The sequence below is a fragment of the Crocodylus siamensis genome, chromosome 7 (genome assembly GCF_052110815.1).
Source record: "Crocodylus siamensis isolate JL-2025a chromosome 7, ASM5211081v1, whole genome shotgun sequence".
NCBI classification, from domain to species: domain Eukaryota; kingdom Metazoa; phylum Chordata; order Crocodylia; family Crocodylidae; genus Crocodylus; species Crocodylus siamensis.
In genome coordinates this window covers 88,274,220-88,300,955 of record NC_143401.1, presented here as the reverse complement: position 1 = coordinate 88,300,955, position 26,736 = coordinate 88,274,220, and the positions used below count along the sequence as shown (strand labels likewise).

The window sequence follows — 26,736 nt, the reverse complement described above, 5'->3', positions numbered from 1 at the left end:
CAGCTCTAGAATCTTGTATTATTTTTCAGACTGAGGGTGTTTATTTGAACTTAGTGTCTGAACACCTCTTGCTTTGTCTTTGAATGCATTTTATACTAGCAAATAACATGGGGAGTCAAGGTCATAGCTTGTGCATTCACTCTGTAAAGGAGCTAGTTTTGGTAATTACTACTGTCAGTTACCTATGGTCCCTTAGTTGACTAAAGGGAATTCTTACTTGTAGGTCAGCTGGCCAAAATCTATATTTTTCCCCAGTCTGACACCTTGGATTTTCAGTGCTCGTGCACGTTCTCTCTCTCCCTCTCCCTGTATATAGGAAGAAAGATAGAATACCACTTAGTAGCTTTTTAAATGCATTTGACAGCATCTCACAGTAAGTTTTCATGGCTTTGCTGATTTCTTTTTACTGACAACAGCCTGCCAAAAAAGTAAATGAAAGGCCCCATAACCAGTACTTGCCAGCAGAAGCGATGGTTTTTGCAGTGTCTGAAAGACTAACAAATGCAGCCTATATCAGGGTGGGCAGGTTGGGAAGTGAATTTTGAAGCTGAGAGCCTCCACTGAGACCTTAGTAGGACCTGCCTCCCTTTCGTATAATGTTGCTGTTTCCTGAGTTCTAGTCTCCACTTCAGTTCCAGTAGTTTCTGTCTTGAAATCTGGAATGAGACGTTTCCAGTGATGAGGTGACAGTAGTAGTTAAAAGTGTGATTCTTAAATTCAAGTTTTAACTATTAAAAATGGTAAAAATGGCAGCCTAGGCTTTTTATACATGTATATACAGAAACAACTTCATAGGTGGTTTTTAAGGGTGATTACAACTTGGATTCTTGTGCGCTTAGATTGCTAGTGGGGAAAATTGAGTTGGCTTCCCCATTTTTTCCATCAGCTTGAGATTTTTGCAGATCTAGTTTTACTCTTTCTTTTAATTTGTAGAGGGGTCTGTTCATTTTAAGCAGTAGCTTCCACAGTGTTAAATTTTAGATTTACATATTTTGAGTTAATCTGGAAAGAATCTGTATGCTTATCGATATGTTGCTATACTTGAAGAACTGTTTACACTTGGTTACAATACTTTTTTCCTCCTATTTTAGGTTGACAGAACCCTCTGGATACTTAACAGATGGTCCAATAAACTATAAATATAAAACCAAATGCACATGGTTAATTGAAGGCTAGTAAGTATACGTTTTAAGTAGATCAAACTATCTGATGCATGGTTACTAACATACTCCTCTGATTCAGGGATCTTCAGAAAACCTTCTGTCTAAAGTACCTAGATGCTAAGCATCCAGGTAATTTCCGTGGTTTGAACATTTTAAAGGTAATTGTTAATTTAAACAACTTAGTGATTTTTTTCAAAAGTACTCAATGTTGGCACTCTACTTCCACTGACCTCAAATGACAAAAATCAGATGAATGCTATAATTAAGCCAGTGCTACATTTTGAAATTCTAAAATAAATGTCTGGTTTACTATTTGATTACTTACACAAGTTGATTACTTACACAAGTTGTTTGTAGTTGCAGAAACCTGTCACTTTAGAATATTAACATTATTTTCGATGACACATCAAAAGTAGTTTTGGAACACACCGTAACGCCAAATTAATGTTGTTGGTAATAGTGTTGTAGTGGTGGTGAAACCATGATGGTCTAGGGAATAGGCAAGAAGCAGGGGTTCCTCGGTAATATCTTTTTTTACGGTTGGGAGAGTTGTTAGATGAGCCTTGGGTATGAAATACCGAAGAAGGTCTTACTTTATTTTAAAACCTTACTACTGTGTCTTGTACTTGGGCCAGTCTCTTAAAGATCTTTATCTGTTCTTCAACCACAAGGAATATTATAGGTCTGTTTTGTTCTTTAGTTCAAACTGCATAGAGTCATGTACTATTTCTTTATTCACTTCAATGTAATATATGAATTACCATGATAAATGGGGAAGCTGCAGTGCTATTAACATGAGTAAACAATGGGAAGCACTCCTCCCTATAATACTTGACAGGAACTACCTATGTGGAATGCCAGCATTTCAATAAATGCATTTTAAGGCCCCAAACCTCTGCAATTCCAGATGGAAAATAAAAAAGCCCACACAGGAGTTTGATAACTTTGCCATATGGGAAAAAATCCCCCTCCAGAACTTACAAGCTGGCAGTCAAGAACCAGTCACTCAATCCATCAGAATCTTTCCTCCCACTAGTGGCAGCAGGAGTGGGTAGGAAAAGACTACAGTGCCCTAATACATCAGGTCCTGAATTATATTCCCATTAACATCATTACACAGATTCAGCTTTTTATATTACAGGGTGCAATGTTGCTGGTAGTCTTAGAGTTTCTAAAGAATTTCCATTTAAGACTAACACTCGCCTTGAATAACTGAGTCTTGAAACAAAGAATGCTAAAGGATGCATGCTAAATCTTTTTTCCTCGATAGCACTTGAGTTATAGCATTGCAAGAGTGTATGTGTATCATGCATACATACATAGCTAGAACTCCAAGTGCTCTATATATGTGTGCCTACATTACAGCTAGTGCATGAAAAACAGAAACTGGAGTTCTGTGAACAGTGGGGAGCGTAAATGGTGAAAAGCAACACATCTTTGTAATTCATATGTATGTGCGCTATTGGTAGTTTTCTTTTCTTTGTTTATTTTATATATATTTAAGATGTGTTGCTTTTCACCATTTATGCTCCCCACTGTTTGCAGAACTGTAGTTTCTTGTTTTCATGCACTAGCTGTAATTTTTGGATATAGAAATTATTTGTGAATTTTTGCATTTGGCAAAAGTCAACAAAAGCTGATTAGAAATGGTATATAGTAAAAGCTGTGTTATCCAGCACCTTAGAAACTTGCATGCTCCATTAACTGTCATGCCAGTTGACGTGGGAAAAGCAAAACTGGAAGTGCCCACTGTGGCGCTTTCAGTTTTGCCGAGCCCCCATGGCCCAGGGCAGAGCAGCCTGCGTGGGCCTCCCCTCCCTGTCCCCCAGCACACTGATGTGGCAGGAGGGGTGGCAGTGTACCGGACGCGGCAGGAGGGGCAGCGGCCCAAACAGGCAAAGACGTCTGTTCAGGCCTTTTGGGTAACCGGCATATTTGGTTATCTGGCACCCCGCATTTCCCATGAGTGCTGGATAACAGAGCTTTTGCTGTAGTTAGTAAAATAATAAATTGGAACTCTTTTCAATATAGGACTTCATAATTTTTGTAATCAAAACTTAAATTTGGGGTTTTAAAATTGACACAGTCTCTTTCAAAACTATTGTGAAGATAATAGTAATACGCACTGTTAATTTAGTAATTATTAGCTTTGCATTATGGGTTAAAATTAGAGGTGCATTGATATATTGGTCCTATATTGGATCAGCACTGATATAAAGAAAGGTGACTGTACTGGAAATTGGCTCTTTTTTCTTTTTTGCATCATGTGGCCAATAATGTGACTGATAAATGTCTCATACATGCATGCAGCTGTAGGCGGCAAAGAGCACAGCCCGGTAGCTTGGAGAGCTGTGTCCAGCTGGTAAGTCTGTTGTGGTGGAAGGGGTGCGAGGAGGGGCAGGTCAAGGACCCCACAGTGAGGGAGGGAGTGGGGCTGGGGCCCACCCTGAGTGCAGCCCTGGCCCAGCCCCTTGCCAGGAAGAGCCTGGCACAGCCCCAGCCCATGTCAGCCTGCCCTGCCCTGCACAGATATGGGGGGCACCCCCCATATCCTCCTGGGGTATGCACAGCAGTGGGAGCTCCCCCCTTCCCCGCCTCGCCCTCCCCTTCCCCCCGCCAGATGAGCTGCAGCTCTGTCCCACATCCTGGCCTGCGCTGGCTGGTCAGTGCCTGTCCCAGCCCCACTCCCTCCCTCACTGCGGGGACCTCAATCTGTGCCCCCCCATGCCCCTTCCCCCTCTTCTTCCACCACAATGGATTTACCAGCTGGACAATGCTCTTCAGTCTGCGGGGCTGCGTATCAGAAATTGGACTGGTATCGGCCGATATGCGTTCTTAAAATTCAGCTACCAGTATCAGGCCCAAAAATCTCTATCATTGCACCCCTATTTAAAATCCTTTATGACAACAAATTAAATAATTGCTTAATTTAAATATAGTTATACACAAAGTACTATCTATATTTGTTATGTGTATGTATATGAATGTAATTTGATGTTCTAATATGGCTAATGTTATGGATACTTTTGATGTTATAAGTTTGAGTTCATGCTTTTGCTAAATAATATTTTCTCTTCTCTTTCAGTCCTAATGCAATACTTAGATTAAGATTTAATCATTTTGCCACAGAATGTAGTTGGGACCATATGTATGTTTATGATGGCGATTCAATATATGCACCTTTAATAGCTGTATTTAGGTAAGTATTTTTAATTAATAGTTCTTTATTGTTACTAGTAAGACAGTTTTTTTTTTTTAATTTGAGGAAAATAATAGCACTAGTGATTTGAGTGTGCTACTGGTAGTTTTCTTTCCTTTGTTTATACTAGAAGATAGACAACATATTGGTGGTACTAATACAACATAATCATTTTGCTTTTGGCTCAAGGGTAATAGTATTAAGTCCTTTACTGGGCACGTCCTAAATGCCAACTTTTTAGTGGAGCAGTAAAGCTGATAGCAGTGCTATCTATACTAAGACAAGAGTCTTTCTACAGAACAGAGACATTGCACTACTTAAGAATAGTCATTAAGCTGCTTACAGGTTGGCAGCTTGAAGTTACTTGCTGAGGACCTCTCCTTTGAAGTTAACCAGAGTTACCAACTGCATAAGATCTTTTTGTCCATTAGAATGAAAAGCATGATGGCAAATGATTAAGTATCCTTAGGTAATACTAATAGTTTTTTCCTCATCAAAGGTGAAAAGAATCTTAGAAAAAAATTGATAATTGTAGAGATCACAGATGATATTGATTGTTCTAATTTTATCTTGGGTCACAGGAATTATTATGCAACTGGATCAGCTCTGGGTTAGTTACTTGTTTCATGTTTATAGAGTGCTTATAATAGTCTTCTCTAGGGCTATTCACTTCTCTAGGGCCAGAAGTTGCACATAAACTGGTACAAGTGATCAGAAACCAGTTTAAATCTGTAGCACAACAGAAGTTCAGTGCACATAAACCACTTTCAAAATGGCTGAACCTGCTTTAAGATAAACCTGTATGGATATCGTATCAGACTTAACTGATTTAGGTGAAATTGGTTTTTTGAACTTCTGTCCCAGATCCCATCCATATTCTAGTTAACTCACAGTCCCTCAGTATCCCAGGATGCTTTGCTTTGCACCTCCCCTGCAAACTCTCCCTTGCAGGGTGGGAAGATCTGCCGAGCAGGGAGGCATGCTCTAGAACCCCCTGGCTTCTCTCCTGGGCCACTGCAGGCATGTGGCTGCATTTCTGGAATCGGAAGTGAATGTCCGTTCACTTGCTTATCAGTTCAGGCTGTGCAGCTTAGAGTAACTGTGAAGGTTGAATCAATTCGGCCTCAGGCTTTTTGACTGTGCACTTAGCCTAGGTAACTTGCAAGGCAAAGCAAAAGATCATGGGCTGAAAAGTTTCTAACATACATCAATGTTTCAGTACTATTGAAAGTTTTTCTCTACTATTCTCTAGAAATGTGTTGAAAATAATTAAAAGAGAATCCTCATATAACAAAGAAGGTCCATAGGAGTTTAGATACCTAGAACAATGATCTGGCATTTAAGCCAGATTGTATTTATTGAGAAAAGAAATATATTAATCATGGTGTTGTTTCATAGTTTGTAGGGTCGGAAGGGACCTGAGCAGATCATCTAGTCCGACCCCCTGCCATGGCAGGAAAGAGTACTGGGGTCAAACGACCCCAGCAAGATGTTCATCTAACCTCCTCTTAAACACCCCCAGGGTAGGAGCCTGCACCACTTCTCTTGGAAGCTGGTTCCAGACCCTAGCCGCCCTGACTGTGAAGTCGCGCCTCCTGACATCTAACCTAAATCTACCCTCTGCCAGCTTGTGACCGTTATTCCTGGTCACTCCTGGCGGTTCTCGGGGAAACAGTGACTTCCCCAATGCCTGCTGATCCCCCCTGACTAGTTTATAACAGGCCACAAGATCCCCTTCAGCCTTCTCTTGTGGAGGCTGAACAGGTTCAGGTCCCGCAGCCTGTCCTCATAGGGCCTGCCCTGCTGTCCCCTGATCATACGAGTGGCCCTCCTCTGGACCCTCTCCATGCTGTCCACATCCCTCTTGAAGTGTGGCGCCCAGAATTGGATGCAGTCCTCCAGCTGCGGCCTGACCAGTGCCGCATAGAGGGGGAGGATCACCTCCTTGGACCTGCTCGAGATGCATCTGTGGATGCATGCCAAGGTGTGGTTGGCCTTCCTGACTGCCTCCCCACACTGCCGGCCCATGTTCATCTTGGAGTCAATGATGACCCCCAGATCCCTTTCTGCCTCCGTGCTGATAAGAGGGGAGTTCCCCAACCTGTAGGTATGGTGCTGGTTGTTCCTCCCGAGGTGCATCACCTTGCACTTGTCTGTGTTGAAACCCATCCTGTTCTCGTCCGCCCACCCTTGTAACCTGTTGGGGTCTGATTGTAGCCTGTTGCATTCTTCCAATGTACCCACGTCCCCCCACATTTTAGTGTCATCAGCAAATTTGAACAGGGTGCTTTTTACCCCCTCGTCCAAATCGCTGATGAAGATGTGGAACAGTGCGGGCCCGAGGACCGAGCCCTGGGGGACCCCACTGCCCACGTCCTTCCAGGTTGAGAAGGACCCATCCACCACCACCCTCTGGGTGTGGCCCTCCAGCCAGTTGGCGACCCATTTGACTGTGTGGGTGTCTGCACCACAGCCCCCCAGTTTCTTAATGAGAACGGGGTGAGAGACAGTGTCAAAAGCCTTCCGGAAGACCAGGAAGATTATATCAACTGCTACCCCTGCGTCTAACGATCTGGTGATCTGATCGTAAAAGGCCACCAGGTTGGTCTGACAGGACCTGCCACTGATGAGCCCGTGTTGGTTGCCTCTAAGCATGCAGTCCCCTGCTGGCCCCTCCTGGATGTGTGCCAGCATAATTTTCTCGAACAGCTTGCCTAGGATTGAGGTGAGACTAACCGGCCTATAGTTTCCCGGGTCCTCCTTCCTGCCTTTTTTTGAAGATGGGGAGCACGTTGGCCCTCTTCCAGTCCTCCGGTACCTCACCAGAGCACCATGAGTGCTCGTAAAGCCGTGCCAGGGGACTTGCAATGACCCCGGCCAGTTCCTTTAGAACTCTAGGGTGGAGATCATCCGGGCCAGCTGACTTGAATACGTCCAACCCCTCCAGAAGCTCCCTAACTAAATCCTCGCTAACCCGTGGCCCAGGTGTGCCTCCCCCGGGGCCCGAGGGGGGCCCAGCAGGGAGGTGGCTGTTCTGGTCCCTACTTAGGAAGACGGAGGCAAAGAAATCGTTAAACATGTTAGCTTTGCCGTCTGGTGTGACGACCAAGTTACCCATGTTGTCCTGCAAGGGCCCCACATTACCCGGGACCTTCTTTTTACCCCCTATGTATTTAAAAAAGACTTCTTATTGTCCTTAATCTGGGAAGCTAGCCCCAGTCCCATCTCTGCCTTGGCCTTCCTAACTGCCCCCCTACATCCCCGAGCAACTACAGAATAATCCTCCCTGGTGATGACCCCTTCTTTCCACTGGGTGTAAGCCTCCTTTTTAGCAAGGAGACATTCCCGGATGCTTTTGGTGAGCCACAGAGGCTTGTGTGCTCTCCTGCTCCCTTTGATCCTTGTTGGGATTACCTTCCTTTGGGCAAATATATTTGCCCTGCTTATGGATCTGATCCTGCAACTATTAGGCATTCTTTGCAGTCTTGCAGTCATTCCTAAGATCACTGGAGAAAGGAGATCAATAAATCCTGTAATTTTGTTTAGGTGAAGTATAGAAATGTGACATCTGGATGAACTCTACAAGTTCACCAAGTCTGTAGGGACTGGGAACACATTGCAACTTTCTGACATAGGTTACATCTCTCTAAAATAGTGTAATAAGAGAGTGCTAAGATTGAAGTGGAGTTAATTGAAATATTGTAGTTAACGTTTAATGCATCTGAAATGAACAGGAATATGGTCCTGCATGACACTGTTCTGATTTGTTTTGCCCTCAGTTGAATTAAATGTCTGGCTTTTTTCAAAGCTGGTATCAAGTAAATACTTCTCAGTACAAAAGGAAGTTTGTTTGTATTTTTAGTAGAGTGCACATACAGCAACAAAACCTCAATCCTACTTACTCCAAGACACCCAGGGGTAAATTTCAGAGAAACAAAGATCATACATTCATTTAGTGAGAAATGTAAAAATAAGCATCTTGCTATATAAGTAAATAAATACAGCAATATCATCAGCAGTATAGAAACCAGGATTACAGGGTAGAAGAGCTGTTACAAATTTTCTTACTTGACATCTGTGCCCTACTTATGTTTAAAAAGAAAAGAAGGAAAGAAAATAAAATGTTTGTATGTAAATCTAGCACTCTGTTAGCCTTGTGACATTGTGTTGCTTCATACTGTAGCTGTCAAATAATGAGAAAATAAGATAAACAAGTAATAGTGTGGCCTGAGTTATTTGGTTTGCAACTTTTAGTAGAAGTTAAGTAAAATAGATTTCCACCCCTCTAAAGTTTACACTAGGGGAGAGATGGAAAACAGGACTTCAAGCTGAACTTTTGTTAAATTTCCCATTTAAAAAAAAATTGGGGACATGTTCAAGTGATTTTTATTGGCTAGTTCCTATCTTTCTATAAAACTCTTAGTGAAACTTCACCAAAAGAATTACAATTTCACTTATGATTGTATTTTTTTGTTCTTCATGACTGGCCACAGAATTTATTTGGCAGTTTAGAGCTGTTTTCATGCACTGGTTGTCGCATTAGATTTACAGGGCAGATACTAAAATATGTCTTATCCTGTGGTTAGACCTGGGGACTTGAAATCCCAATGCCATGAAATCAGGGTAGTTCACTATTGACTTCTAAGGAGATACGATGTATTCCCAAGGTTATCTAAAATGAACTGCTTAAGGTCACAGGCTGTTTGGGACAGGAACATTCTTCGACTTTAGTGTTTTTGAAATGTTGTTCATGTTTTTGCTAGATAACAAACAGATAATAATTTCATAAGCAGTACCCCCGAATCTTAAAATATAGGCTCATTATTTAACCTCTTACCAAAACTCTTTTAGGCTGCTGTGTAGCCCTCTCTATTATCTTGGCTCCCTGGTACTTTTTTTTATAGTTCCCCCTGATAATTACCCAGTGACAGGTAGTTTTCCTTCTATACGCATGGTTGGTTGTCCTTCACAAGCATGATTTCTAGTTTACCTTGAAAGGGTAGGGGAGATGGGTATGCTATAGACAGGAGAGGTAAGAGAGGGTGAATAAAAGTTTTACAGGTATTTTTCTGTGACCTGTTTGTTCATTCTTTTTAATCACTTCCCTCAGTATATTTTCTATTTCTGGTTCAAAGGTCTATTATTTATAGTCTTTAATATTAAGCAGTTCCTAGAGTTTTTCTAAGCTGTGGGTAATTTTTATTTTTGTGTTATACAGTTATATATTTAAAATTTCCTTTGGGGTTTTCCTAAAGTTTTAATTTATTTTACATTTACCATATGGTTACCCACATGATTTATGTGTAGGATGCTTTTTCTCTGCTTCAGTGCAGTTATGCATTGATTTGCCCGTCTCTCTTTAATGTCTGTTTAATGGAAAACATTCTTTTGAATATTTTTAAAGCATGTTTTCTTTTTCTCTAGAGACTTTAATTTTTCCATGAAGTTTAGTTTAAAATCATGCTCTCTAGGTATAGCTAATTATTTTAGAAGAAATGGGGAAAATTTTCAAAGCCACAAATGCCATTTAGGTATTCAGCTCCCACTGAGAGTAAATGAGTTGACTGCTCGATTGTTTGAAGCTCAGGGGTAGATTTTCCATCTGTGTGCATTAATACTTGGCTCACAATATTCTATTGACAGCTCATGCACATGTATAATCAAATTCTGGGGAACTTTTTAGTGTTACTTAAAATCTGAGAAATCCCATCCCTCTCAAGATACAGAAATGTTGGCAGGCTTCATTCAGTGTTATTCTAAGAAACTTTTCATAAGATTTTCAAAGTGTTTTGGGTATGTTACTATTTCAGTGCCTGACTATATACAATCTTTTTTCCAGTGGTCTAATTGTCCCGGAAGTACGTGGAAATGAAACTGTTCCGGAAGTAGTTACTACATCTGGATATGCATTACTACACTTTTTTAGTGATGCTGCTTATAACCTAACTGGTTTTAACATTTTTTACTCGTAAGTATTTTTTAAAATCAATTACATTATTAAGTATAATTGGGATGTGATTTCCTTTGGGAGCTCATAGCTGTAGAATATATTTTTCTTTTTGTTGGGTAATAGTATCGCTGATGTTAACACAGGGATAGTTAGCTGTGTTTGTCTGAAGTCAGGCAAAAGGCAAACACCTGACACACTAAATCAGAGATGCAAAAGCTTTTGTGAGCTGAAGTGATAAAGCAAGTTCTGGCTCATGAAAGCTTTTGTGTCTTTGATTGAGTCTGTCAGGTGCATCTCTGTCCTGCCTCCTGCCTGATGTCAATAAAGTATGCATCCTAATAGGCTTTCAAACTAGGAAGTCACAAAAGGAGCAAGAGCAAGAGAGAGATTTTTAGAAATGTGGAACAAGCTGAAACACATTTCTGTGTGAAATCTCCTATACCCTTGTTAGTGGGGACACTTTAAGGAAAGACTCTCACCTTTGTCCACATTGAATAGTACTTGATCATATGTATGGTCTTACTCAAATCAATGAGATAGATAATGTGAGTTTGGGACTCTCAGTTTGGCACTTACATTCTTTTGGAAAAATTTAAATAGATTATGAGATTTTTTTAGATTAGACTATCTTGTACTCATTGCTGTAACTTTTTCTTAATATTTTTCTGTTTTTCAATATCTTTTTTGAAGTATGAATGCTAAACTCTACACAGTATTTCAGTAAAGGTCTCAACAATGACACATGCATTTGTAGTAGCACTTTCAAACTCTCTTGGTGTTTCCTTGTCCAAGAATTGCAGTGCTTTTAGCCATGGTATTCCATAGGGACATCAGAAGAACCTAGGAAGCAAATGTGAGGTCTGTCTAGAAAATTATCCAGTATATAGCCAGTTTCAGAGGAAGTATAAGAACGTTGCAGCTAGTAGGTATGGGATAATTGGTCTCCCATGTCAGGTCTCATCCAGTTCTGTAGAAGCTGGCTAAGACTGTGTGAAGGACTCTCCTTTTCAGATTTTTACAGTAATTAATTCTGATAACTTTGAATATCCTTTCAAATGTCCAGTTCTTTCTTCACTCTTGCTATGTTCTCAGCCCTCATATTGAGCTCATGTTCATTTGGTTATCCACTGTATTTTTCAAAGCTGTGGCTTTGGTATTATAGGTCTTCAGTATTTAGCTGTATTAAAATAAATGTTTGAGGTGAGCCCTGTTTACCAAACCGTCCAGGTGAATTTGGCTAGCTGATCTGATCCAGAATTATTTAGTGCTCTGCTAACAACCAGTGTTGATTTTACATTTTCTATAATGGAAATTCCTGTTCTAATAAAGGCATTCAAGAATTCTTCCATTCATTAGTGCCCCAGAAAATAAATAAATTATCTTTAGTGTCAAATTTTGAGTTAGATTAGACATAAATTTAGTTTATTCAGAATTGTTCAAACTGTATGTAAAAAGAATTAACTTCAGATTTGCTGGAAATTTGTAGATTTAAAAAAAGGTTTAAAAAATCTTGTGTACAGCAAATAGTTTTGTTATAATCTTTATATATGTATGTATGTGTATATATAGGCTTTCTTCATCTCTGTACTTTCTCTTTTTTCCTTTATTTTATACATTTTTCTTTTTTACAGGATCAATTCCTGTCCTAATAATTGCTCAGGGCACGGGAAATGCACAACGAGTGTCTCCATTCCAAGCCGGGTATATTGTGAATGTGACAAGTATTGGAAAGGTGAAGCCTGTGATATTCCCTATTGTAAAGCTAACTGTGGCAGCCCAGATCATGGCTACTGTGATCTGACAGGCGAGAAGCTGTGTGTATGCAATGATAGCTGGCAAGGTAAGTGTTTGTTTTTAAAAAAGAAGTCAGTGTACTAGAAGAGTCTTAATTTATCTCATCTTACCTACTCTCCAAATTTAAATCATTATAAAGTTAATGCTTAATTTAAAAAATGCTTCTAAATGAGGTTAGGTATTTTATGTGGAGCAACAGTCTCCTCTTGGTATTTTTTATGTAGGTTCAGTTACTGATAGTAGTCCTGCAAGAATTCTGAACAGATTGAGTACTGCTAAAGACGTTTCTCAGCTCCCTCCAGAGCCTAAATTTCTCTTTCTATTAATTTTTTTAATGCTTTTGAAACCTCTGCTATTTCCTTTCTTAATTTCAGTTTATTGCTTTTTGGCACACTTGTTATCCCACAGAGTAAACATTTACTACTTGGTTTTATGTTATTACCTCTCCAGGAATTTTGCTGTATTTAACTATTACGTTAAGTAGTTATTTTCTTTGCTTCCTTTTCTCCAGTCATCACAAATCACCTCCTCCTACATCTTTTCTTTTTCATTATTTTTTCTTTCTGATTTACAGAAGTTTTTTGGATGAAACATCCAAAAGTAGTGCTTAGGTAGAGTTTTTTCAAAAATGTTTAAATAATTGGCTGGTCTTGTACTTTTGAGGATCTAGGCCATAGTATCTACCTGCTAACAAATTACTTTTTAAAAATTTTAATTCTATTATTTAAGTTCCAAACAGAACTTGACTGCTAATCTAAAATTCTTTTACCAGTTTTAGCTAGATTGGCTTCTTGCTTATTTAAATTGCCGTTCTCCTCTCAAACAAACTATTTAGATTTGCTTCATATGACTTAACAGGTTTGTCACTCTGGGCATTGGAGGTCATCATTGCTTGTTACTTAAGTGACAGAAAGAAAGTACTAGTTGTTATCCCAGACTTTATTTAGTTGTTAGAGATAATATACCTAAGAGCGTGTTTGGAGGATTAAATTCCTTTGGTTTGTTGATCAATGGAACTATAGTAAAAGTCGGCTCCCCTGTAAATCTCTTGAAATTACAATGGCAAAGGAATCGTTGAGGATTTTCTTCAAGAAGTTTTTTTTTTTAGCAATGGCGACATCTTGTGGGTGTTGTAGAAGCAGCATCCTGCAGCTCAAACCTCCACCTGTAATAGTAAAGAAAAGGGCTCTGAGGAAAGGGGACAAGGTACTTCATTGAAACCGCAGTGACTGGCTTAAAAAGTTTAAGCCTCATAAGTCTGATTAGGCAAAGGATAGATCTTGTAGAGGATAAATGTCTGTATGATTTCCTGAACAAGGACCTCAGTTTTGGACATTTGCAAAATCAGCTGCTGCTCATTTAAAACAAAAACAAAAGAGAGAATTGATGCTCTGAAATGCAGTAGTATGTCACCTGGAAATCAAATAAAATACAATCATTAGAACAAAGTAAATATTTGGTTTAGCTTGGTAGAAAAAGTTGGTTTCAGCAGAAAGACTGAAGACTTGACACTCTCCTGTAGAGTGGACTGCTTAAAGTGTTTGGGCAATTTAAAAGAGGCTTAAACAGCTCCCTCAGAAAACCCACCGCAGAACAGGATTCTGGAGCCATCAGAGTGCTGTTGAAAAGGTGACGGTGCCACCTGTAGAAGATTGTTATGTGCCAGTGCAATTTAGAACAGACTTGTCTAATTATAGCATGTTTTGTTGGCATCACTAAGAATTGAGGGGGCAGAAAGGTGGCTTAAAACCACCTGTTCCCTTTCTGTCCTGTACAAGACAAAAGGAAGGACTGAGAATTTGTCTAGGACGGTAATTCTCAACCAAGGTGCCATGGCATCTTGAGGTGCCTTGGGATCCTTTCATGGCTGCCATGGGGTGCCACACAATGTTAGCAACATTAGGTTTACAAACATGAGTCAAGATAAACCCAAAGGCCAGGTACAGACATTACCCTTTTTTGGTACAAGTAATCGAAAACCAGTCTATATACATAACGTAAAACCGGTGTATACCCATAACCGAACAGAAGTTCAGCATGTGCAGACTGGTTTAAAAATGGCAGAATCTGGTCTAAGATTTGCAGACTTCCTGCCACCCTCTCCCAGGTGAATACGTATTCTGTTGCTACTGATCTAAACTACGTCTCTTACAGAAAACTACATAACTTAGATCAATTCCACCTGGGCTTTTTGAATGTCTGGACCTAGCCAAGGATTTTAGCTAGAAATCCATAATTGTGGTCTTTGAGTTCTTTTCGGCAGAAAAATTAGTTTATTTTTCTGTAGTAAAATAAAGTGTAAAAAAACCCCTAAGACCTGGAATTTTCTGAGTGGTGCCTTGAGTCTAAAAAGGTTGAGAACCACTGGTTTAGCACAATGGGGTGTTGTATTGCATGAATTGACTTGAAGGTGTTTGATCCCCAGTAATATACTTTAATGGGCAATATGATAGTTTGGGGCATTTGTCTATATATATTTATAGGCAAACGTATATTTTATATCTAAAATATAAAACATGTTTGATATCACAGATTGCATCTCAGATTGCAAATTCCATGTGAAGGTGTTTGAATTCTCTGCAGTCTTTTGCCGTTTATGGGGAGAGAAACCAAGGAAATACTGAGAAACTCTTGAACCTGGCCCTTAACAAAAAATGAGGATTGTTAAATTTGATAATTTTTTCCTTCACTTGGGGAACCATTGGATAATGAGATGGCTGTCACCCTGATAAAAATGGCTTTGGAAGGCTGAACTCTGGGATGGAGGGAGGAGAACTTAGCAATGGATCACCTGAGCAGTGAATGTGATCATCTCCCAAAATGAACAGAAGGCTGAGGAAGGGTCATTCTTGCCGAGACAGGAAGCCTTGTGTTCCCACAGAATGAGGCCGGAGAGAGGAACAAAAGAGTATGCTTTTTCAGAAGCGGGGTGTTTTTTAAAATATGAAACCCATAGAGGAGAAAGAGAGGAAAACTGGCTGCAGAGGAAAGAGGAGAAATTTTGGGTGCTGACAAATGTACTGCTCTCTGGTCTAACTCGGTGCTTCACAGAAACATCATGCATTAGGCTGACCCTTACGACCCAGCAGATGTTTTTTGTTGAATCAGGAGGGTGAGTGATAGAGCTCCACTTTGTAGCTGATGTTTAGTTCTAGGAGCCATTAAAAAAATCTGGTTCAGCTTTTCACTTGTCCCTGAAGAGGTGAAGTAGAAATCCAAAGTAGCTACAAAGTTGAACCTTTATGAAATTGTGCTTAAACTCCTGGTTCTGGGAGCGTAGGACAATTCTAGGGGCATAAGGAGAGGTCCCATATCAGGGAAGGGTAAAAGAAGGAGAGCACCATACTCGGGTAGTATGCCTGAGAGGCAGTGTTGCCTCTAAGCTGTGTGGCTGCGCAGCTGCGCCTGGCAGTGTGGCATGAGTGCACCTGCGCACGCTGCACAGCTTAGAGGGAATGCTGCTGAGAGGCCAAAAAAGGGCCTGTAGCTGGAGTCTCCTTCAAGAAAGATGAGATTTAAGAACATATTGATGCAATTTATTGGTTTCCAAACACAGCACTCCTGTAAATGTTGAGCTGGGGGAACTCTACTGTGTGACAGATACACTTGCATTCTTATGAATGAGATTTTTTTGGACAAAAAAAGTGTATTGTATTTAATACATTTACTTTTGGAAACCCTGACACAAGTTGAAAAAAAATAAAGCAGCTCCATAATGGTAAACATTCTAATGACTTTTTGAGCTATATTTAATTGAATAATAATGTTATTTTTCAGCACAATATTTAGAATTGTCTAAGAGACCGAACTATTTATCATGTACTGTTACTGTTAGAAAATATTAATACGTTAACAATGAAATATATCAATGTTGTCCTTTGCTTTCAGTACTAGAAACCAATCTTTATAAAATGTCTTCTTGGTATGTTACTAATTATTATGGTAATCGTATGTTCAATTATGTAACTGTAGTAGTAAGAGAGAACTTGTTGCCACAGGTTTCTTGTTGTTTCTAGCAAACAAGGAGTGTTCAAAATATTTAACTTTTGATTCATCCTTCTAATGTAAAAATAGTGTCTGAATAAAATTTTTAAATGGCATAATATTTTTCAAATTTGCCTATCATGCCTGGTTGGTAATTTAGGAGTTTATTCACTGAAAAAACCCAACAGTCTACGGGTTTCACAAGCAAGATCAGGCTAAAAAGTTTGTTCATGTTTGTTTTACTTCACCCATCCTTCTTAGATATGGGGGTAGATTCTGAGATTCTTGCTCCCCTTGAGCAGTATTTTATTCATTGAGTATGTTCACTGAAACGATGGTCAAAGTTTGTGAAATCTGTTTAAAGAGTAGGTTGTTACTTACATGATAAGGATTAGGTTTGTGTGAAGCGGAAAGTATTTGCTTTGGATTTGGCAATTTGGAGGGACAGTGATTCAGTTCGGTGTTTTGAATCGTTGTCCTGATTTGATTCAGCCGAATCTGAAGATACTCAGTGCCAAATCTTATTTGACCATAGACTATACAGGCAAGCAGTGCTGGCGGGAGCAGCCAGATGAGCCCTGGCTTGAGCCAGCAGCCCTAGGAGACTGCTCCCCTAAGCTGTATCCTAGCTGGGGAGAGGCAGACAGAGCTGGCAGCCCTGGGAAAAGCCACGGGAGCTGGGGGGATTGAATCAGGAGTTGGGAGGAATGATTGGGGGCTGGGGTAATGAACAGGGGCTTCCCCCCAGCTCCCCAGTCATTGCCCCCAGCCCCCGTAGCTGCTCCTAGGGCTGCTGGCTCAAGCTGCAGCTTGTCCAGCTACTCCCCTGGCTGTCCTCCACTGCCGGAGCAAGGCAGGCAGTGCTGGTAGCCTTGGGAGAAGCCAAGGGAGCTGGGGGGAATGATTTGGGAGCTGGGGGATTGAACTGGGAGCTGAGGAGAAGCCCCTATTCGTACCCCCAGCTCCTGGTTCAATCCCCCAGCTCCCGGTTTGATTCCCAGGTTTAATCCCCCAGCTCCCTGGTCATTCCCTGCAGACCCCATGGCTTCTCCCAGGGCTGCCTCATCCCAGTTGGGGGAGCAGCTGGACAAGCCATGGCTTCTGCTGGGGCTCATCCGGCTCCTCCCCCAGCTGCTCCCACTGGCACTGCCTAGTACCTGCCTGTACAGTCTATGGCTGAATCTCTCTGAATCGATTCAGGGCTTCCAGTTTGATTTGGAGAGATTAATGGGTCTCTCAATTCCATTCGAATTTGGAGAATCGGCCGCCAAATTGGGCCAAATCTCCTACAAATCGAATTGTCTATCAAAGCTTTGCACAGCCCTAATAAAAATGTTAGTTATATTATCAACTCCTAGTCACTAATCCCAATTAATTACCATCTGTGCTACTTTAAGAGGTTGTAAGTCAGAAATCTTGTCTGGCTTTTTTATTTTACTACATACTGGTATGTGTGGGAGAAGGGGGCACACAGTCTGTGTGTGTGTATATATCTAAAAACCTTGTATTAAGATGTAGAGCTACTGCACTAACTGAAAAAAAAATCAGTGCAAATCCTAAACAATTTGTTGTGTCATAAAAATGATTAAAGTTCATTCAATAGGCTTTACAGTTTTTCAGTATGTATGCTGCACTTACTTTTCACTAAGCTGCTATTTCAGAATACTTGCCTATACAAGGCTTTTGTTCCTTTTATGTCAGGACCCCAGTGACAAGGATAGAAATGTGTGGGGGGCAAGTGTATGTGTGTTAACGTAGATATAACACATGCACACATGACCTCAGCAAGGTGGGCGTCAAGATGCTTTCTGAAGATCAGAGTTGTGCATGCGTGTAGGTGGAGATTCCCTCTGGAGGCAGGCAGTTCATTGATCATGAATTTCAAGAGAGAGAGAGCAAGTTTCAGATGGTTCAACTTCTCTCTGAGTTTTCATCATGGCTACTGCCCCTCCTGGGCAGTCCTTAGCTTATATAGACTTTATGACCTCATTTACCTGGTCCAGTGGAGGCCAGCAACTGTTAGCTGCCAGCCAACCAATTTGAAATGCATCACTGGTTGCCAGGTAGACGGGCATTACTTAGAACATTAGGGAGCCTAAGCCCCCCCAACCCAGGTTTGTGATGCCAGTCGCGTAGGCAGAGGGAGCAGGTTTCTTCCCTCCCTCGGGAATGCATCCAACTCAGGGTTACAACTCGGTGTCACATGAAGAAATGGGGCAGAGGAGTGACCATGGTAACCAAATTGTCATGTAGTAAAGTTTTGGAGAGAGACGGGGATGGTATTCTGCCACAACCCCCAACGTCCTTTTCTGCAGAGTTGCTGCTTAGCGAGTCAGTCCCCAGTATGTACTGGTACATGGTACAAACTGGGAGTTTGTCTTTACTCTTTTTCTATTTCATAAGACTTCTTTTTGGTCCAAGTGTGGTCAGTGTACTTCTAATTTTGCTTATCTCTGTTGTGTAGAATATAGCATGATCTGACGGGGTGGATGTTGAATGGTTCTGTAGGCAATGCTGCTTAACCAGCTGCCAATCATGGTGTAAATGCCCCCTTTTGAATCAAATGGCCTGGTGGAAATTTGAAGATGATGCAAAGCTGGGTGGCGGTGTCAGCAAAGAGGAGGGTTAGAAATCATAACGTGGCTTTAAAGGCAATTATATAATCCATATGGTAAATTATTTATAGTTCTGGTCATCAGTGGTCAGAAAAAATGAATTCAGACTAGAACCAGGTACAGAGGGGAACCATAAGGCTTAGGAAGGGTGTGACAGGGTGACTAAGAAACCCTGCCACAGGAACACCAAGGGGGATGCAAAAAAGATAAACTTACCCCGGGAAATAGGAGAAGCTGCAGCAAACTGGGACAAGGCAAATGCCGTACTCTGGCTGATTAGTGGAGTCAGCTGGGGCTGTAGCAGATCGAAGTCTGCTGAGGCATACTCAAATGCTGGGGTTCGAACCCCGGAGGGAGAAAATGGCACAGCAAAAGAAAAGACCATGCCAGAGAGCCAGAGAGGGAACACCTGGGTCAGATGGGCAGTGAATAGGAGACTGCCAGACTCAGCTGGAAGGAGGAGGATTTAAGGGACGCCAGGGAGGTGTCCAGGGTCGGAAGAGCAGGAGAGGGAGATGGAGAACAGACGGGATGAGAAGACCTAAGGGAAAACGTTGGCTTCTTGACTTACCTGGTGAGAGCCGGTGAAGATTTGATTCATCAGGGAAAGCTGACCAACCAGTGAATCTGGTACTGGGGGGTGCAGAGAACTGCTCTGGAGACCTGGGGGTGGAAGGAGGCATGGACGGAATTACTCCCCAGGAGGGTGGGCAAAAAAGAGAGTTGGTCCCAGTCCCAGGAGGGACTGAAAGAGAATAGCTGCCTTGGGACCGGTGCAGGGAAAAATGGGCCAAGCAGCCAATGACTCGGGCGAGGGTCCTTTGAGTGAGAGTAGGAATGTCGACCTCAGAGGCATGTAACAATGCCCAGAACATCAGGTGTGGTGAGGGCAGGGGATGGGGATGGTGGAGCCCTGCGAAGAGCTGTCAGCATCTTGAGCTTAGGACCAATATCTGTTGTCTCCCAAGAGTGTCTAGGCAGATCTCCCATAACATCAAAGGCGTGGCAGGAAGCTTTTCCAATGACGAGGCACTGCCGTTCCAATCGGGAGACCACGTGGCTCTGAGTGGTGCAACATCAACCTCTTACAAAGGGGAAAAGACGAACCTAACTTACAGGAGGAGTGCATCCAGATAAGTGGGGGTGTGCAGTACGTGGTGCTGTAGACCTGTCTGTGGCACCACATACTGCGCATTCGGGTGTTTTCTCACTCTGCTACCTTGCAGTGTGGGGTTTTTTTGTTTGTTTCATTTTGTTTTGTTTTTGATCCCTGGAGATCCAAGGGTCAAAAAAACCCATGCAGGGAAAAAAAGTGGGGCAGCACACGTGGGGACTTGTGCGCTGCCCAAAACTGGAGCCTGGCAGGCCAGAGCCATGCTGTGGCTGCTGGCCAGGCTCCAAGCTCCAGAAGTGACATGGCTGCAGCTTTCCTAGCTCCCAGGACCCTAGGTAAGGCTGCTGGGGTCAGCAACTATGCTGGCCCCAGCTTCTACCCCATCCAGGGTAACCTGCTGCATTGTGCCAGAGGGTGCATGGCATGGGAATTCCCTGGGGACAACTAGCAATGGCACCAGGTGTCCCATTGCTAGTGGTCTCCTGGGGAACCAAACGTGTGTGCTCATCTGGATGTGGCCAAGGAGACAAAAAGAGACTGGCTTGTTTAGAATACCAAGGCAGAGAGGTGATGTGACTTATCTCTAGAAATGTACCTGGAGGTTTGTACAAGAGAGGGAGAAGAGCAAAGGATCACCACTGGGTAAATGTGCAGGCAAAGTTTTCTCTAAATATCAGAGAAGTGAAGTTGTGGAGGAGTCCTTGGATAGGGGTACTGTAGGCCAGAATCATAACTAGTGTTTTAGGATGGAGCTTGATAAGTTGATGAACAGGATTACATAATGATTTTTCCTGTGACTGCAGGGACTGGTTTTGGTGATCTTTGAGAGGTTCTTCCCAGTCCTATTCCTGAAGGTGCTGTGGGTAAGCAAGGGTATGTAAAGCTAGGTGCTGAATGGACTAATGCCCCCATCACTACCTGATATCTGGAGAGCTGCCTCTTCTGAGCTAACAGTGTCATCATTGCATCTATTATAGTCTATTTATCAAAATCATGCTTCTCCTTTAACTCATCACTGACTACTTCAGCTGTCTTCAGCATTTGCAGAAGCGTGTGGCCTTTATTTTTCTGAGAGGCAGATCCATTCATTCTTTTTCCATATCAACAGCAGCTGCATGGCTTCCCAAACCAATATTTATACCTTTTGATGTACAGTTTTCAGAAGAACTTTATCATTTTACAAATCCTGGGGAAGCCAGTAGGATTAGCAGATATATTTCGAAGATCAAGTGATTGTTGGAGTTATTGGATTTACAGCTTTTCCACAAATAATTTTTTACCTTAGTTTTTGAAAGCAACATTTACATTACCATAATTCATACAGAATTTGTAGGAAAAAAATTGCCCCAAAAGTGTAGATGGATCTGTCAGAAGCAATTGCTTTATTTGGAATATTATTTTTAGTTGTATATTCAGCTGTAATGCAAAGTGTTTAAAGAAATCTTCCACAGCAGTGGTTAGGGTATTGAGTAAAAATACAGTAAAATTTAAGTATATTGATTAAAAGTATACCCTCTGAAAACTTAGGGTGCTGACACAAGTGACATTTTGTCATGTAATCAGCCACTGAAAGCATTTTAGAGCATGGGTGTAAAATGCTTTCAGTGGCTGATTTAAGAGCATGGCTGCAGAGTGCTTTTTAAAAGGGCCCGATCCCACAAGAATCTGAACCCTCATTACATTACATTACATTACATTACTGAAATGCTCCAAAGGTCAGCTCCATGCCCTACTGTGCCTTGGCTTTACCTGCTTCACAGGGCATACCAGTTCTTACTGGAGGTGGTTTTGTCAGCTAGAAGAATCATGCACCTGTCTGGTCACATGTTCAGAAATAATTGATCCTCTTTCCCTTGGAATACAGTGAAATACTCTGAAATCACACTTATCCTTTGACAATATAATAAATCTTTTTGTTAGTTTTTATTACTTTAAAATGAGCAAATGTAAGAAATCAATAACCATATGTTGAGATAGTCAGAGCTATAAAAAGAAATATGATTTTACGCTGCATCTTAAACCTAAGAATGCAGCTTCGATTCAGCTCAACAGGTTAGAAAGCGACTGCTGCCTCTGACCTTACTGTCAGAGCTGCCTGCACGGTCTATCAGCCTGTTTCACTCAATTTACTGGCTGAGGGCCTGAAGTCCTTCCCTTTACCCGAACTAAAGACAAACGCTTGCTCCCATGGCAAGGCTTAAGTATAGATTCTTATCTGGCCATTTACATACATTATCCATTGGATTCTTAGGGAGCCCATACTATGCAAATAGCTTCCTGTCCTCCAGGGCTGTAGTTGTTTACCAGACCAAATGTATTTCCTGCTCCAGTTATTACCAGGAACAGATTTGTATTCTTTCAGATATAAAGATAGCTAATCCAGAATCCTAAAGTTACTCTCTCACTTAATTTGCCCACTGTAAAAAAAAAAGAAAAAAAAAAAGAAAAAAAAAAAAAAAGAAAAAAAAAAAGGCTTCCCTAATAACTTGAATAGCCTGGTGTTGTTCCTGCTACAGATGTCTTTTTTTAGAAAATACAATTATTATTGTCTGGAAAGCCTGGCTTAAGTGCCTCAGACCAGGTCTTCAAGGGTCTATTTGATTGGCCATTAAATGTACTGACGTTGGATGCTAATTTTGAGCAATTACTTGTCTCCAGTGTGAATTGAGGAAGGACATTTAAATAAATCATTGCCCTGCTAAATGGTCTTGGCAAAAACATGATCAAATAGTACAATTCCTACAGACCTAATGATGATAATGCTAAATACAGCTTTATGCTACCTATATCTGAAAGAATACTTTGCCCATATACCATCAGGTTAAGGCTTATGGAGGAATCCTCTTACTTTGCTGTGACTTGTGCTGAATTTTAAAAAGCAACAGGACCTGCAATAAAGTTTAACACTTTCTCCATCCATAAAGTATATGCAGTAGGCAGATCTGCTCAACCATTGCTCAAGTATTCTGAACAAGGTGAAAGGGATGGCCAGTGCTTATCATTATCCTTATCAAGGCTTACAGCATTGAACTATGCTACCGTCTGAATATTTGTTGCTCTGGAAAGGGTTTAAGAGGGCATGCTGCAAAAATTGATAATTAGGACAAACCACTTTCCTACTATGTCCAGCACATTCCTTCTAAGGAAAGTCATGCTCAGTGCTTTAACCTAAATAGAAAGGAAAGTGTCTTGCCAGAAAGTCTCTGCACAGCAGCAGACTTCTGTTTTTTTCTTGGCTGGGAATTTGGTAGGTCCTTGCTACTAAGTATACAATTCCATGTGCCTGTTCTTTCAGTAGTCTGGGAGGGGTGTTATTCTGTCCCCAGTTTTCAGCACAAATTCTGAGTGCTTTGCTTTCAGCTCAATATACTCATTCCCATTCACTATCTGGATGTTTTTTCCTTTTCTACACATCTTCCTTTACTGAACACTCAAAGTATTTGTTTAATTTTGTGTCACCCCTAATTCCTTTTACAATCTACTAGATCTACTCTGTACAGAAGCCCCACTTTAAAAAAAATATTTTCTCTATAATGCTAAAGAACCCTTATTATTCATGTTAATGGGTAAGGTCTAACTCAGTTTTGGATAGGTCTGATTCTTGTTTTAACCAGTAAGAGGCACTGCCGATATTTCGGGAACTCCCTTATAGTGGTTCAAGGTAGATGCAAAATTAGAACCAGAGCAGTAGTGTTACAATTTTATGCTGTTATCAAATGTTTTGGCATGTAGTATTCTCTTCATTCCATTTTCTTTTAAAGTAAGTCATGAAGTTTCCTGTTGGGTATAAAGGATCAGTATTCTGATAAAATATAACTTGCTAAGCCTGAATTATCAATTTACCTTCCAGATCATTTTAATTAAGCCCATTTTGTAAAAATCATGGTCAGCTGCATGCCTGAAGGTGCATGAGGCACAGTATTTTCAGTAGAGATAAGGGAGTATTAATGCTATTGTACAAAGCAATTGCATCACCAGTCTAGTTAGTTGTTTATAGTATATGGTCTAGAAAAATAAATTTTAAAAATGGAACTGAGCATGGAAGAGGGCTATGAAGCTTAATCAGGGAATGGGGAACCTAACTTAAAGAAGACAAAAAAAATCTGGCTTGTTTAGCATGCCAATGCAGAAAGGCAATGTGGCTGGTCTCTAGAACATTTATCTGAGGGTTCATACCAGGGAGTGAGAAGAGCAAAGGATCACCACTGGGTAAAAATGTAGGCTGTAAATTGGGCAACATTTTATCTAACCAGCAGAGGAGTGAAGCTGTGGAAGAGCCTTTGAATGGGAATGCTGTAGGCCAGAATTCTGACTGGCTTTAAGAGGGAGCCTGATACATTCCTGAACAGATTTACACAAACTTCTTGCCAATGCAGGAGACTTGTCTTTGTGACCCAGAAGAAAGCCTCTTTTAGTTTCCTGTGGGTAGGTCTGCACATGCAGTTAAGGCACATGACTAAATTCTGAAGCTTATTGCTCCTGGGTGCAATGTCTCCACATGCACCCGGGACTACAGAACGTTGAGTTGGGTCAGAGCAGCTCTAGCTGCCAAGGGGCTCTGGAGGTCAACCTGCCAGTTTTGGGGCTGCTACCCCCAGCTTAACGTGCTGTGAGGGGGTGGCTGGGGCATGATGGTGCTTCAGTGTGGGGCTAGCTGGCAGGCAGCCAGCCAGGCCAGTGTTTACATGTGTGCTGCTGTGGAGTAAAAAACTCTGCAGTAAGATAGCACTTGTATTTACAAGTACTATCCTGCTAAGGAGTAAATTAGTTTACTCCAGCCTAATAGGGTCACATGTGTAGACACATGACATTTACTGTGCAACTAATTAATAGGTTCATAGGTTGTAGAGTCAGAAGGGACAACAAAGGATCATCGTGTCTGACCCCCTGCCCATGGCAGGAAAGAGGACCGAGGTCAGATGACTCCAGCCAGGTGACTGTCAAGCCTCCTCTTGAAGACTTCCAAATTAGGTGATAGTACTACCTCTCTTGGAAGCCCATTCCAGATTCTGGCCACCCTTACTGTAAAAAATGTCTTCCTAATGTCTAACCTCAATCTACTGTCCACTAGTTTGCACCCATTATTCCTAGTTACTCCCTGGGGCGCTCTGGTAAATGGAACATCCCCAATTCCCTGTTGTGCTCCCTTGATAAACCTTTAGGCGGCTACAAGGTCTGCCCTCAGATGTCTCTTGTGAAGGCTGAAGAGATCCAGCTCTTTCAACCTCCCCTTGTAGGGTCTTTCACAGAGACCAGTAATCATGCGAGTGGCCCTCCTCTGAACCCTCTCCAGATTCTCCGTGACCCTCTTGAATTGCAGCGCCCAAAACTGGACACAGTACCCCAGCTGTGGCCTGAGCAATGCCACATAGAGGGAGGAGCATCACCTCCCTTGATCTGTTGGTCATGCATCTACTAATACACAACAAGGTGCGTTTGGCCTTGTTGATGGCCTCGTTACACTGCTGGCTCATTCGTCTTGAAGTCAACTATGCATCAGATTGCATCCAGTCAGATTGCATCCTGTTTTGTTCCACCCATTGATCCAGGTTTTCCAGGTCAGCCTGTATTTGCTCCCTGCCCTCTGGTGTATTCATTTTGTCCCATAACTTGGTATCATCTGTGAACTTGGAGAGGGTGCTCTCCACACTCTTGTCCAAATTGCTGATGAAGATATTAAATAACACCGGTCCAAGGACTGAACCCTGCAGGACCCCACTGCCCAGGCTGAGAATGACCTATCCAGTACCACTCTCTGGGTGTGGTCCCTAAGCCAGTTGGCCACCCACCTGACTGTGTAGGCATCCACTCCACAGCCTGCTAGCTTCCGTATGAGAATAGGATGCGAAACTGTGTCAAATCCAGGTAGATGACATCAGCCTCAGCTTTTGTGTCAAGGCAGTGTGTGACCTGGTCATAAAAGGCTATAAGGTTTGTCAGGCAGGATCTACCTCTGACAAACCTGTGCTGGTTTTCTTTCAGCATCATTTCCCTTGCTGGGCCTTCACAAATGCACTCGTTAATGATTTTTTTTTCCAGTATTTTCCCAGGGATAGAGGTGAGACTCACTGGCTTAAAGTTACCCAGCTCATCCCTTCTCCCCTTCTTAGAAATGGGCGCCACATTGGCCTTTTTCCAGTCCTTGGGAACCTGGCCGGAGCACCACGAGTGCTCAAACAGCTGTGCCCACGTCTTGGCTATGACACTGGGCAATTCCTTCAGCACCCATGGATGGAGGTCATCTGGGCTGGCTGACTTGTACCCATCCATACCTTTCAAGTGCTCCTTTAAGTCAGCACTAACCTTTGGTGGTCTGGTGCCTTTTGGACATCTGTCTATGCTCAAGGTGGGGGAATTTTCTTGGTCAGTACTTAGAAATACTGAAGCAAAGAACTCATTGAAGTGCCCCACCTTTTTCCTTGCGTCAATCACCAGCTGTCCTGATTTGTCCTGCAGGGGTCCTATGCTACTCTGTGCTTTCCTTTTGCTTGCTATGTATCTGTAGAAGGACTTTTTATTGTCCTTAATTGTTGTAGCCAGCCTAAGCTCCAGTCCTGCCTTGGCCTGCCTAACTGATTCCCTGCAATAGTGCGCCAGGGAGGTGTATTCCTCCTTGGTGGCTGCCCCCTGCTTCCACTGCCTATAAATCTCTGTGCCTCCAGTCTTTTCTGGAGTTCACTGTTCAGCCAAGGGGGCTTTTTTAATTAGCCTACTGTGCAGTAAATGTCTCATGTAGATGTACCCTTTTATATTGAAATGTCCAGTAGGATAAGAATGTCAGATAATGGTAACATATATGATGGGGGTGCACTGATAAAGGTTTTTTTGGGCTGATACCGGTGGCCAATTATTGATCAGACATATTAACAGATACTGATCTGATTGCTGATATGTTGCCTGGCAGCTTGGAGAGCAGC

General features: G+C 41.9%; 1 protein-coding gene across 5 annotated transcripts in view; it reads left to right on the top strand.

Moving 5' to 3' along the window:
* The window catches only part of ATRNL1 (attractin like 1), a 1,104,086-nt gene that overhangs the window by 103,859 nt on the left and 973,491 nt on the right, over positions 1-26,736 (top strand). For all 5 annotated transcript variants that reach the window (XM_090056522.1, XM_090056523.1, XM_090056521.1 and 2 more), the window contains exons 2-5: positions 1,092-1,175; positions 4,249-4,362; positions 10,202-10,330; positions 11,944-12,152. In XM_090056522.1, coding sequence (XP_089912648.1) covers positions 1,092-1,175; positions 4,249-4,362; positions 10,202-10,330; positions 11,944-12,152 — 536 coding nt within the window. The remainder of the gene's footprint in view (positions 1-1,091; positions 1,176-4,248; positions 4,363-10,201; positions 10,331-11,943; positions 12,153-26,736) is intronic.